The sequence below is a fragment of the Sturnus vulgaris genome, chromosome 7 (genome assembly GCF_052056855.1).
Source record: "Sturnus vulgaris isolate bStuVul1 chromosome 7, bStuVul1.hap1, whole genome shotgun sequence".
Lineage (NCBI taxonomy): Eukaryota > Metazoa > Chordata > Aves > Passeriformes > Sturnidae > Sturnus > Sturnus vulgaris.
Genome location: NC_142249.1, coordinates 21,829,248 through 21,843,753, shown reverse-complemented (window position 1 = coordinate 21,843,753; position 14,506 = coordinate 21,829,248). Strand labels below are relative to the sequence as shown.

Genomic DNA, 14,506 nt, shown 5'->3' with positions numbered 1-14,506 from the left:
AGTATTACCATTAGGTATAAAGTAGTAATGAAGTTTTAAAATTCATTTGTTCAGGGTCTTTGAGTTTCAAGAATAGTGTCACAGACAGCTGCAGTAATGTTTGTGGGATATATTTTTGAGTCAGGCATTCATTTACCATCCCACTAAACAGCTGTCAGTCTGTATTATTTTTCACTTGCAACCAGCTTGGGAGTTTTTTTAAGTTGGGGCATACTTTTATATATTTTATTTGTGGGCTAGAGATAAATTTAGTACAGTCTGTCTAAACAGAACATTTAATGCAATGAAAGAAATACGAAGCAAACTTTAGCTTAATGACTTGTCAGCAAATGGTTAACTATAGGAAGAAAAATAGGCAGTTTCATGTATATACATTTGATGGTTGATATTGACCTGAATGCTCCCACAAATTTATGAACCATAAGAAAAATGTTCTCTACTTAACAAATTAAAAAATAAAGTCAAAATTCCTACAGAACTTATCAGTGTTTTAAGTGATGACATTTTGCTTCAAGATCCTTTTCCATGAATTCAAACTTCTAGTCTACTGAAATTTTTCTCTTGCAAGGGGAAGTTAGTAATAATTTAAAGAAAGTTTTAACATAAAACAGAAATTTGTGGTTGAACTGATACACAGTTTTTCATAAAAGCTGTTTGAAAGATGCGTATCTTGAGAGTTTGTATAACTTCATACTATTCTGCTGATTTATGCTCTGCTATTTTAAACTGATACATTTAAATGAACTTGTGTTGAAATCCATGTGATTCTCTGGCAGAAACGTTGGTAAGGGTGCTGGCCACAAAAACCAGCATAGAGGAGAAAATTCGGTAAAAGAAAGGCAGTCAATTCTCCCATCTTATTTTCTTTTTTGGTCAAACAGTTGTGATTATCAAAGTAATAAAAGCAAAGAGAGAGGAGAAAGAATGGACATCAGTACCTGCTTAGAATGGTATAGACAGTAAACTTGAAGTATGGATGAGAACATATTTACAAAAATTCTAATTTTACTTTTTCTCCTCCTCTTTTGATATTTAGCAGCCCATTAACAGAAAATGCTTGGAAGAAGCTGCTTTTCTGGATTAGAATGTTTCTCTGTTGTTGACAGCACATGACATCAAATCTGAGTATAGAGATATGGCTTCTGTCTATTTTATATTGCCAGCCATCAGGAGCATTGATGGAGTGAAAGTTTAAAATGACTAATTTGTTGCTTCCCAGCTACCAAGAACATCAATCTTTTTTGTCTGGCCTTTGCACAAAAGGATTTTTTTCACAAAGACAACACATGTATTGTTGTGAAAATACTCAAATAATGTAAATCGGATTTATTTATTTTAATCATCTTTTAACACTGAAATACACTCCTGTTATGATTTTTATCTTTCTTGGTTGCATTTTATAAATTACACTTTATAATTTTCAGTTTTCTCTTCCCTCCTCTCACTCAGGCTGCTGTGATTGTGAATAAAATGAGTTTTGTTGTTCCCAGACTTGTGTTGTAGCACAGTTTTGCATTATAGGTGTTTATAGCCTAAACAAGTACATTGAGTAACAGAGGGCTTGTCTTGCTTTTTTTCCCTCCTCACAACTCCTCCCTTCCAGCTGTGCAATGGAGGATCTGTCACAGAGCTTGTCAAAGGGCTGCTGAAGTGTGGCCGAAGGTTGGATGAAGCTCTAATCTCATACATCTTATATGGTGCTCTCTTGGTAAGGATGTTCACTGGACTTGTAATGACAGCAGAGGGTGCAATTCACTTATCGCATACATACATTTTCCATTGATAAAGTATGGTAATGTCAACAATAGTACATGGGCTGCTCTAACAGCCGCGGTTGTATAAAGACATGTCATCTGGTGGACAGCTGTTTCTGTAGAGTATGTGCAGATTTTCCTCATTACATTCCCTAATAGCAGGGTAATTGTTTTGAAATAAGGGAATAAACTTATTTTTGTTACTGCTGGTATATAGGGCCTTCAGCATTTACACAATAACCGGATCATTCATCGTGATGTGAAAGGGAACAACATTCTGCTGACAACAGAAGGTGGAGTCAAGCTCGTTGACTTTGGTAATGACCACTTCCCTTTTGTTTTCTTGATATGTGCAGTTTAGCCAAAGGCCTCTGTTTACTTTCCCCTGGGAAGGCAGAATGTCAGAGCGGGACTTTTTCAGAAGCACGCTCAGAATTATTTTAAGAAGGAAAAATTCAGAAGGAACCTGGCTACAGCAAGAATAAAAATTCTAACTAAAAATCAGTAATAGAGTTTATTTTTAAAAGCTGTAACATTATTTAATAACTTTTGAAAGTTCTGAAGCTAGCATTTGTTTACAAAGCATCTTTTGCATTTCAGAAGAAATGTCAGTTTCAGGGCTGTTGTCCTCCTAATTTAAATTTAGATATTCTGTCTTTTGCATATGAAAAGGAAACATTCTTTCTGAAATGACTTTTGATAGCCTTAAGCATTTTTTTCCCCTCTGAACAGAAGGTAAAATAGTCCCTTGGGTCCAAAACCCAGCATCCATTTAATTTGTGATTATTGCTGTTAGATTTGAGCATTGCCAGTCTGGATACGTCATAAGAAACAAGAGGGAGAAAGGGGAGGAGGGTGATGGAAAGGCACTTGGCAATAGATTTAAAGTCAATTCAATTTTTATTCCTTTGAACATGCATTTAGAAAGAAAAAAGCTTTAGTCCCTCAGCTATTAATGCAAAAGAATGGACAATTTTGTTAAAAGTAACAGAAGAAGATTTTTAGTAATACAATTTATTAATGAAACCATATAATGCATAAGTTAATCACCATTAAAAATAGTGTGTGAATAATATGTTTGTTTAGCAGTGCATGAAAGTAAAGAAAAATGTTCACAGAATGAGAGTAGGGCATAATGATATGTCAAAAAAATCTGCAAATATTTTTTTAAATTCCTAAAACATTTAATTTATTTAGTGGAAAGAAAATTGTATACTGGTGATGTCATGATATTATAAATTTAACACATATATATTGAAGATGCTAAAGTAAGCTGGCACATATCCTTAGTATCTTCTAGGGACAAAATTTCATTATTTTGAGCTGCAAAGGCAGCAATTAAAATAATGCTAGGAGAAGCTCATGACCTGAAGCAAAACTTGGAGTGAGTCCTTTACCTAATAGAAGTGAGGAAGATCCCTTCTCATTTAGGGGAATTTTGGCAGTCTAATCTTCGGTTTTACTCCATTATGGGAAAAGCTGACTTTTCTCCCCAAAGCAAAATGTTTTTATCAGATGTATTAAAGGCCTTAAAAGCAGACCAGTGTGCTGAAACCCCAGGTGACACATTGAAGGAAACTGAGACTCCCAGTCTTTCTGGTGGCCCATGGGTCTTTCTGATTCCACATTTAGGTTTCAGGGGTTTTCTCCTACTTTTTAAGTTAGGACAGTAGCACTAGAAAATCACAACAAATATGACAGGCTCAGAAAAAAAAGATACTTTAATCTCGAGTGTTCCCTACTGCTTAAGAGTTAGGAAATGCCAAGAAATGCCCATATATCTATGGGCTTTTTAATGAAGGAAGTATCAGGCACCAAGCTTTTATTAAGTTGCTATTTTTCCTGTCTTGTCTGCTGCTGTAGCCAGAGAATGGTCTCTGGGAATGATGTAGTTCTGAGTCACAGGTGATATTGTTTATAGAACTGTTTGGTCTCATTTTTTGTAGAAAGTGGAAGATACATAGTGAAATTGCAAGGAATTAAGGAAAAGAAGGGACTCGCAGTTGAGATAGTTGAATGATATCAAATTGGAGATTATTCTTGCTTCTGCCTATGTTTCTCTGTGATGCTGGAGGGTCACTTACATCAAATTCAGTTCCTCATTTCCCCAATAGCCAGTTTGAAACATCTTGTCCTGCTTTGCAGAAGAACTGTGTGTTCTTGAACTGCAGCTGAGATCTGTTATACTTGAGACTTGTGAAGTGCCTGGAAACTGAAAGGTCTCAGATTAAGTACCCAAACACAGTGGATGCTTTGGATGTTTTTGGGTTAATCCTGGGAACTAATAATCCTCTGCCATTTTGTGGGAATGTTAAGTAGATTTGTTGCTTAGTGAGTGGGGAAGGAAATATGTCAAAAGAAAATAAAAATTTTAAATTTAGTCTAGTATTGAATATGTTAAATAAGAAATGAGAATTCAAATCAATGGGGTTAAAAAATTAAATTATGACCCATTCAGTGAATGCTATCCACTCATCCCGGGAATGAGACAGAATCTTGATTTTAAAAAAAGCTGCTTCCTATTCAAGGCTGTACATATGGATATTAGGTCACAGAGAGGGTTACACAGATATCTTTAATTGAGGCTTTTCTTTACTGCATGACTTTACAGCTTGTTTTTTCAATGTAACACACATTTCTTCTCTCAGCTGCTGTCGACAGCATAATATATTTCAATAAATGATGGTCACAGTAAATTGACCCAAAATGTCTGCAACTTATCATTCATTTATGCTCATGCTCTCCCTCTCTCAGCTCTTTGGTATTCTGCACTGTTTTGGAATATCCCTGGATAGCAGCTATGAATTAAGCTGGCTGAAGAGAGATCACAGTGGAATGAACAGAGGCTTGTATGTCCTAGCCGTTAACTGTTTCCCAGCGGTACTCATGAAATCACTGAAGACGTGCAATTACACTGAAAAAATAAAAACAAATATAAAATTGAATGTTGGAATCAGAAATCAAGCATTTTAACTTACGAATCTCGTTTTTATTTATTGGCAGCAGTCAATGTGTATTATATGTGTTTCTGCTCATTTTTGTCCCTGGGTAATGCCAAAAGAGCAAACCCCTGTGACTTTTGTTTTTAAAAAATGTTAAAGCAAAATATATTTTTCGAAGTCAGTATTGGCTTTGTGTCACGTCATTGGAATGCTACTGAACTGAACTCATTCAATTATATGTTGACCAGAGCACAGATGATTTGCTGTCAAGGTTCATTCTGATTTGTTAACATTGTTTGATTGCACTGTAGTTAATTCTTTTGGTTTTTTCAGTTGTGCTTCAGTAGTCCAGCCCCAGTCAGCAAAGCTCTGAAGCTAATGTTTTGTTTTAAGTATGTGCTTAATTCCTTAAGTACAAGCTGCAGTATGAGCTTCTGAGCTTTTCTCATTAGGGAAAGGTTTAAGCAAGTGCATAAATGTTTAGTTGAACAGGAGCCTCTGCAAGTACGTTGATGAACAAATTTCCGGTCTGTGATGTTTGGGCAGTGCATTTCTGAAACAGAAGATTTAAAGTCAAGTTGTAATTTTAATAGTTTCCATTTAGAGTTATGAAAACAGCAGAAAGAAATCTGGGGTGTTTATGTGACAATGAAATTTTTCAGTTTGAATAGAAGTGCCTCAAACTGAGAGTCATTCACAAAAAAGAAATCTCTCAGAAACTCTGAAGAAAACAGCAAGCTCAAATCAATCAAACAAATAATTTGCACCTACTTTGGCCAGGCATTCTGTGGCTGTGCTCACAGATTTGCGTTTTGTTTTCCAGATACTTGAAATAAACTTACCAAAATGACAATAAATTTGAAGCCAAGTTTCTTTGATCTGTTTCGTTGTAGGTGTTTCAGCCCAGCTTACCAGCACACGTCTTCGTAGGAACACGTCAGTGGGAACACCCTTCTGGATGGCACCTGAGGTAGGCAAATGTGCCTCTCTGGCTTGTCTCCATTCATTGCAATACACACTTTGTTGCCACTTCCCCATAGTAGGAGGGGATCTTTTCTTCCCTCCCTTATGGCTGTGTTTCTGCTTTATATCTTGTCCTCTGTTCAGTAAAAATAATATATTATTAGAGTATACAAAATGGATTTCTAATAATCATTATTTTCTTCTCTGTAGTATTTCTATGAAAGTACATCAAATCTACAAATAGCTGAGGGTCCTAAGAATGTTGTGACTTTCCAGTCAAATATTGTATGTTTTGGGGTGCTCGTCCATGATGTAAATGCAGACTAGGGGGAGAAGGAGGAATTCCTTCTTTCCAGTCTTGCTATAGACTTGCACACTGCAAAATCCTAACTGGCCTATGTGCTTTTTAACCTTAATCATTGACTGGTACCTCTAAACTTAGACACATGGGCTAGCATAGATGAAAAAATTGAAAAAAATTAATATACAAGTAGCTTAGCCCATATTCAAGTACCTTACTTACATAATTTTGCATACTGCTCCCCAGATGTAACCCTATGCCTTCTATTTCATGAAGCTGTAAAAAGTTTTAACACATTGTTGAACAAAATTTTATACTGTACCAAACTTTGAGGTGAAAAATATCAATCTTTGCCCTCCCTACTTTAAGGAAAACAAAGTACTTCTGAAAGATATGGATTATGAAATTTAAAGACAAAGATTGAAACAGGAGTGGTCTGTTTATTTGCAAATTGTTCAGCCTTTGTAACAGTATGAGCTTCTTTTCTCTCATATGACATTTGGGGAATTTGGGATGGAATTTATCTATTACAAATGCACACAGGTCTGTTTCTGAGTGTTGAAGAGTTAAAATAATTGTGCACACATTAATTTTAAAACATTTCATCATTTTTATGCATCTATTTTTGTTGCTAAGGAAGGCTGATTATAGCTGAGCAGAGAAAAGACGCTGCTGTAAGGAGTCTAAAATTGATCTTGCACAGTCTCACAAAGAATGGTTGATATTTCACTGTCTCCATAACAACCAGTTTACGTCACAAAGGAGACACAAGATACCTTAGAAACCAATGTGCAAGCATTATTTATGGAATCACCTTGGTTGGAGACATTTCTAATATGAGACCTCTATAAAATACTTCTCTAGATAATAATGGACATATTATGAAAGATTTTATTGAACATGGATTATTAAAGGTTATTTTTATGGTGCTGTTTTGCTTGAATAATTGCCATCAAGGGCAGTAATCATGCCAAATTTATTTTCTCTGTCATGTCGAAGGTATTCAGTCTCGTGGCAGAAAGCCAAAGAGATAAGCAGATATTTTGATCTGAAAAATTTTGACCTGAAAATACAGCACACATGTAACTCAGGTATGTTATGTACATGGCATATCAAACAGGAACAGGTGTAGCTTTGAATACTTCCTGTTTTGAAAAGATCTGTTGAAAGAACCAACCCAGTTCCATAACTGGTATATATGGGTAGTAACCCATATCACATCTATATGCTTGTGTGAGATGAGACATGCCAGGCTTCATAGGTATGCCAATCTGCAAAACAGCTGTAAGGTGCTTAGATAGCCATTATGCTGTTGTTGAAATGGCATTTAAATGACAGGTTGCATAACATGCCTGCTCAAGTCACTGTAGTTGCTCATGTAAATGACAGGTTTCAAGTGATGTGCAGGATGCAATTTACTTTATTTCTGGGGAGATCTTTCTGGTGTTTTTAAAATATGCACCCGAATTTTTTATTTGAAAGACGGAAGATTGGGACTGCAATAAGATGTTTGGGTAACAGTTTACTAGGAAGTGTGCTTTCTAGGTGAGATTGTAGTGAGATCAGTAAACTAGAGAGGCACTTAACTCAGTTTTTTGCATTCATTTGCAAAAAATCTTCCTGCCTAATGGTTTTTGACATAGGATAGAATTTATTTCAACCCCCAAAATATCATAAAATAACAGAACAGGAATGAGATGTTACTAATCAAAGAAATAGAAAGCATGAAAGCTTTATTTTTTTTATTGGACTAACTATCTACATGTGAAGCATAGGTACCTTGGTTAATGCATAAGGGAATCATGGGATCTCATCTGGCAGTGCGAAAGATGGATTTAATCTGAAGGGAGACTGAAGAGGGGAGATGAAAAAGCTTGCCTTGGAGGAAGAGACTAGAGTAGTGTTTCAGAGTAGAATAAAGCTGACAGGAAATATTTTCCAGTGTAAACCCCAGGAAAATAAAACCCGGAGAAGAATGATGCAGGATGTTCCAAGCTGCAGGAATAGGATATGAATAAGTGGATATAAGCAAAAACAAATACAGTGGAAACTAGAATCGTTAGATCAGCCTGGGTCACGAATGGTCTGTAAAATGAAGAAAACCATCTTTTAAAATGAAGTTTGCAAAACACTTCAAAGCGATTATATGGCATGGTGCTTGAAATAGCAAAAGTTCATAGGAAAATAGCAGTGACTGAAGGTGGTGTAAGGAAGGTGTTCAACGCAGTGTTCTTACTGGCAGCAGTCAAAGTAGCAGCTTAGCTGCTTATGTTTTGAGTGACTCAGGCATCTTGGCTCCTTCTTTTTCTGAGAACTCTGAGACTTGCTTGGCAGTATCAGGACAAAAAAGATCTGTCTTTGAATGTTTGTTTTGAGCGGAGTTTGTGATTCACAAAAATGTTGCTGGAAAATGAAAATACAGGTAAAAATTAGGCTGAGAGGAAGCAACGGAGAAATGTAACAAGGATAAGCCAGTTTGAGAGCAGCTTTAAAGTAGACTCACTGAAAATGAATAATTATTGTTTAATTAATATTGTTTCATACTTACAAATGTAGACTCTCAGAAACTGGAACACTGAACACAAGCATACCAGTAAAAGATAAATAAGGCAGGATAGTGTTAGTATGTTTAAGGCTGCCTGTTACCAAACACTTAAGTTACCTACAATCTGCTTCTATTGTGCTGAAATAAATTGTGTTATGTGCTAGCAGGATGAATCAGATTTGAAGCTTTTGTACTGAACTGCCTTTACATCTGCGATTCTAAGCATTAACATGTCTTGTTTTCAACTTCCAGTGCACAACTGAACAAAATCTATTTCAAACAGAATTTCAGAGTTTTTTCCACACATATGATTAGATTACCATGATCTAACTGAAAACTTAACTCTTGAAACAAACTCAGTTAGAATATCACAAAACAACAAAATCACAGAGTCAAGTAGGTGGAAAAGACCTCTGAGATCATTGAATCCAACCTATGACCAATTGTGATGTCAACTAGACCATGGTGCTGAGTGCTACATCCAGTCTTTCCTTAAGCACCTCTGGGGATTGTGCCTCCACCACCTCCCTAGGCAGTCCATGCCAACGTTTAATCACCCTTGCTGTGAAGAAATTCTTCTTAATGTCTAGTGTAAACTGTCCCTGATACAGCTTAAGACCATGTCCTCTTGTCATGGTTCAGTTTGCCTTGAGAAAGAGGCTGACCTCCACCTGGCTACACCCTCCTTCCTGCAAGCTGTAGAGTGAAAAGGTCCCACCAAGTCTCCTCTTCTCCCAGCTAAACACCCTCAGCTCCCTCAGCTGCTCCTCACAGATCTTGTGCTCCACACTCTTCACCAGTTTCATTGCCCTTCTCTGGACCTATTCCAGCACCTCAATGTCTTTTCTGAACTGAGGGACCCAGAACTGGACACAGCACTTGAGGTGTGACCTCACCGGAGCCGAGTATGGGGGGACAGTCCTTGTCCTGGCCTGTTGGCCACACTGTTCCTGATACAGGCCAGGATGTCATTGGCTTTCTTGGCCATCTGGGCACACACTGGCTGTGTCCAGCTGCTGTTGACCAGCACTGCCAGGTCCTTTCCCACTCGGTGACTTTCCAGCCACTCTGCCCCAACCTGTAGTACTGCATGCTCAATCCCCTCATTCAGATCATCAGTAAAGGTATTAAACAGGGCTGGGCCCAACACTGATCCCTTGGGGACACCTCTAGTGACCTGACACCCACTGGATGCAGCACTGTTCACCACCACTCTCTGGGCATCCAGGCAGTTCTTAACCCAGTGAAGAGTGCACCTGCCCAAGCTGTGTGCTGCCAGCTTTTCCAGGCGTATGCTGTAGGAGATTGTGTCAAATCAGATCAAGTCCAAGTAAACAACATCCACAGCCTTTCCCTCATCCACTAGGCAGATCACCTGGCCAAATAAGGAGGTCAGGTTTATGAGGCAGGACCTGCCCTTCCTGCTGGCTGATCCCTTGGTTGTCCTATGTATGCCATGTGGTCACACTCAAGATGGTGTGCTTCATGTACAGATATATGTACGTTGGGCCTAAATCAAGTTTAGAATGGAAATAGAAAAAGATACCTGAAGCCAGAAAAAACTGGAGAGATGCTGAAGTTAATTTAAAACTGCAGGGAATATGCTGTTATATTTTACTGATAACTGCTAAAAAATTTATGCTAGTGAGTGTATGCTTATATTTTAAAAGAAACATAATTAAAACGTAGTTGATCCTTTGAAGGATTAGGTGTTGAAATATGCCATATGACACATGAGTAGGAAAGGCTGTAATACTGTGGTAAAGATATATTAATTCTGTAATAATGAGTTAACCAGAGGTAAAATCTTGGATCTGTTTTCCTATTTTCAGAGATATTTCAGAGTCACAGTATTATTTAAAGCTGTCTCAACTCCATGTTTCCCTTTCTCCTGCTGACTCAAGGCATTCTCCTGGAATGAAATTCAGTATATCTGAGGATCAGAATAAATTTCCAAAGTATTAGAACAGTAGGTGACTAGCTTAAATTGTGTTTCTTTTCCCAGTGTTCCTTTGTATTCTTTTAAAACTTTAAATCTGATCATGTGTGTGTGAAACAAGTCTAATCCTGAAACAATAAATAATATTTGCATTGTTTCAGTACAGAGTTGTCTGTCTGCATAATCTAATGAAAAATGAACAAAATTAGCTGGTAAAAAAAGCAGTAAGTAACTTGCATTAATGTAGTTTAAAAATATACAAAGAGAAAAATAAGATTTTGCAAAAACCTCACAGCAACTTTTCTGCTGAAGTGGGTATTTATTACAATAAGGGCTGTATTCAAGTCTTAGATTTTGGGGGAAAAAATCATTTAATTGTAAATACGTTTAATGTGTAGTTAAACGCTGAACTGAGAAAACAGCATGGGAAAGATAACCCCATCACTAACCTGGGCTTATTGAATCATGGAATCATAGTCTTGGGTTGGAAGGGACCTTAAAGATCATCTATTTCCAAGTCCCCTGCCCTGGGAAGGGACACCTTCCACTCAACCAGATTGCTCAGAGCCCCATCCAAACTGACCTTAGACACTTCCAGGAATGGGACATCCACAGCTTCTGTGGGCAAACCTGTTCCTGTGTCTCACCATCCTCATAGTAAAGAATTTTTTCCTAATATATAATCTAAACCCACTCTCAGTTTGATTCCACTCCCTCTTATTCTGCCACTACATGCTCTTGTAAAAAGTCCCTCTCCATCTTTGTTTTCATGTTTTTAATTAACTCTAAACAAGTACAGTGATAAATTCCCATGAAGCAATTTAGTATAGTCTCATCTTGTCATCAAGAGATTCAAGGTCAATTATATAAAATTAGCTTTTCACATGTGCACATTTTCACTATAGTTTAAATTGCCACCTAAGCCAAGAATTTTGTACATGCTGATTTATAATGAACTGTAGGAATCTGACACTTAGTATAAATAGGATATAGATTTCAAGAATGTATATACACTTCCTTTTCTGCCTGAAAGCCATTTGAAAACAGTTGTACAATGGATGAATATGCTTATTTTGTGATAAATTATATTATACCTTCTCGAATAAAGAAAGATCTGAAAATATTTTAACATGTTCTGTGAAAGTATATTAATAATTCTTGTATCGCTAATGATAAGAGATTATTAAATTAGCTCTTATTACGGTTTTTTCAGTTTTATAGTCTTTTTACCTTGTAAATTACAGTGCATGAGATAAGATTGAAAGCAAAATTTACCAAAAAAACCCACAAACTGTCCTCAGAATAAAACTTTACAGATGGAAATAGACAAATCTACTGCTGCTTTTATAGAACTTGTGTGTGTTTGCCATCATGATTAATCAACAGTGAAATATTTGAAAACTCCACACATTAAAGATAAAGCTAAGTAGCATTAAATAATTTGTTACATAGGTGATACTATATTAAGTCTAGGGTGAAAAGGAATTTCCCTCTTGACATACATTATGAAATTACATCCTGTTTTTGAGGAGGTTATGGTGCTGGGACACTGCAGTGTCCTGGCAATTATTTTTAGGAAATATTAGCTGTCCTCTCGAAATGCAGCACTGGGTTTGAGTGCAGCGCTGCAGTTCATGTGGAACTAGGTATAGGCATGCCAGGGTGGCATGGGGGGAGCAGTGGGAACAATTGCTCTAAATAGATAGGGCAAGACTGCGTGGATGAACTGAGGCACACAGAAGTGAAGTGATTTTCTTAAGAACTTACAGTAGGTCAGTGGCAGAATGTGGGGTAGAATTAAGTCTGTAAAGGCTGCACATGATTGAAATGCCTGTGACTGAGATGTCACCTTCTGAGAGCTGGCAGATGATTTGTAAAATATTTCTTTTTCTGAATACAGATTTTTATTTCTTTAAAGATAGGAAGGAAATTGCCTTCTCTGTCCTGGTTTTTCCCCTGCTTGCTTCTTTTTCTGTGACTCTCAAACCGAAGCTTTAACAAACTGCTGTAGTAAGGAGTTGTATTGAAATTGCTGAAAGTCCATAACTAAAGCAGTGGATTTAGAAGGCTGGATTAGAATATGGAGGTTTCAAACTTTAAAGGACATTACATACAATAGAGGCAGAGAGCACAGCAGGACAGCACCAGCAAGCTCTCCCTCAAAAGCAGGGTCTAGCAGAATGCATCCCCTCCTCCTTTGCCTCCAGGAGAGCTGACCTCCACCTGGGCTGGCATGGCAGGTGAAAAGTACGTGGCAGCTGGAGGAAACCCCAGGAAACATTGCCAGTAACATTGAGGATATAGCTGTAGTCTTGTGAAGGTATTTGGAGAAGTTGCTTCTATTTTAACAGCTATAGAGGGGTTGTAAAGCTTTTATGTAGGGTGTTTAAAGATTTAAAAGACAAATCAAAACAACAAGCCCAAAATATCAGAGAAAATCAGTTCAATACCACGTGGGTCTGCACTGAGTTTCCTACATGAAATATGTTTACTTAGAAGGGTGGAATTGGCTCTTAGTTTTTGCTTTCTTTGTGAAGGACCATCTGAAAATCTGTGTGAGATGTGTAGTATATGTATTTACTAGTCAGAAGTAAATCTGTGGATTAGAAGTAAAATGTGTCAATTGTATTATTATAAGCAGTATTGAGTTTGTGATGGTCTCATGGTATAAAAGCAAGATTTGTGCTCTTGAAAGCCTGTTTGTTTTTCCTTACTATATCATTTGGTCCAATAAAAGGTATTACATTTCCCTACCAATGTAGCCTGTTGTCAGAGCAGTCTAATGGTCTCAGGAATATTTCCCTTCGGTGAGTTAAAAATAAAAATTGATTACTCACAGCTGGTAAAATTTGACTACTTGACATATAATTAATTTACAATGAATCAATATTAACTCATTAATTAATCAACATTTAGAACAATGTAATAATTATAATATTATATATGTATACATATATATGTGTATATATGTAATAATTATAATATATTATAATATAATAATAACAATGGCATGGTATGCCATGGAAACTTTTGTATAATGGTACAAAATAAGGAACTGAAATCCAAATAAGAAAATGCAGGAATACGAAGCCAATTTCAATCACAAATTCTTGGTTTTTGATACATGAATGTGCTTGAAGAGTGGAAGGAAAAGAGGGAAAGATGAAGTGATGGAGAGATAGATAAATATCACTTCTGTTTGTCTAATTCAGTATCTCCAGTGCTGCTGCATGCTATCATGAAAGGCTTTTTTGGTTTTGGCAAATAGGAATTAGAAGAATATTTAATATTATATTTCCAGTGTATCAAATGAAGTTGGTTTGTATGGTGTCGGATGGAGCCCAGAAGTTCAGTTGGTTTATTTCACTTGACTGGCACAGCTGGCAGTCTTGTTTTCCTTGCAGCCAGGGTAACTGCTTAGTGCCACATTCATTTTCCATGCACTGTGCTCTCAGCAGTGCTCACACACCACATAAGCTGCTTACTTGGCTCTGGCAGCTGAGCCCAGCACTGCCTCACCCCAGCAGCAGCAGCCTTGCTAACTCCAGCTCCTTGCTGCGCGTGGTCAGAGCGCTGATTGTGCAGCAGTCGTCTCCAGGTAGCACATCTGCACTGCTATTATTGGCCTGTGCTTGCAGCTCTGCTCTGTACACACACTGTATACTGAGGCAAAGTGAAAGTAAGTTCACGTCTAATCATTCTGAGTAAACTTAAAAGGGTTTGATGTATTTTGCTTCACCTAAACGTGTATAGCTTCCTCTCTCTGCACAAGTCAGTATGACCGCTGTCCAATTAATTAGGTAGTTCTCTGTATTAACTCTTTTCCTTCTTTTGAATCCACTTTTAATCTGCTGCTGCACTTGCGTAGCAAGTTCAGAGAAATACTTGTATTGATTTCAGAAGCAGAATTATATCCTTGCATATAAAATATTTTTGTCAGGGTATAAGTCATCTTGTGTATCTCTGTGAATTTTTGTGTTTCAGTACAAGTTATTAATCACACAGAATGCCTAGGCACTGACTTCTCTAAATTCCCTCCACTTAGTGTGACTAATTTGTTTA

General features: G+C 37.1%; 1 protein-coding gene across 2 annotated transcripts in view; it reads left to right on the top strand.

The window, feature by feature from the left end:
- The window catches only part of MYO3B (myosin IIIB), a 189,723-nt gene that overhangs the window by 26,742 nt on the left and 148,475 nt on the right, over positions 1–14,506 (top strand). For both annotated transcript variants that reach the window (XM_088168045.1, XM_088168044.1), the window contains exons 6-8: positions 1,604–1,708; positions 1,972–2,071; positions 5,590–5,666. In XM_088168045.1, the coding sequence (XP_088024171.1) occupies positions 1,604–1,708; positions 1,972–2,071; positions 5,590–5,666 (282 nt within the window). The remainder of the gene's footprint in view (positions 1–1,603; positions 1,709–1,971; positions 2,072–5,589; positions 5,667–14,506) is intronic.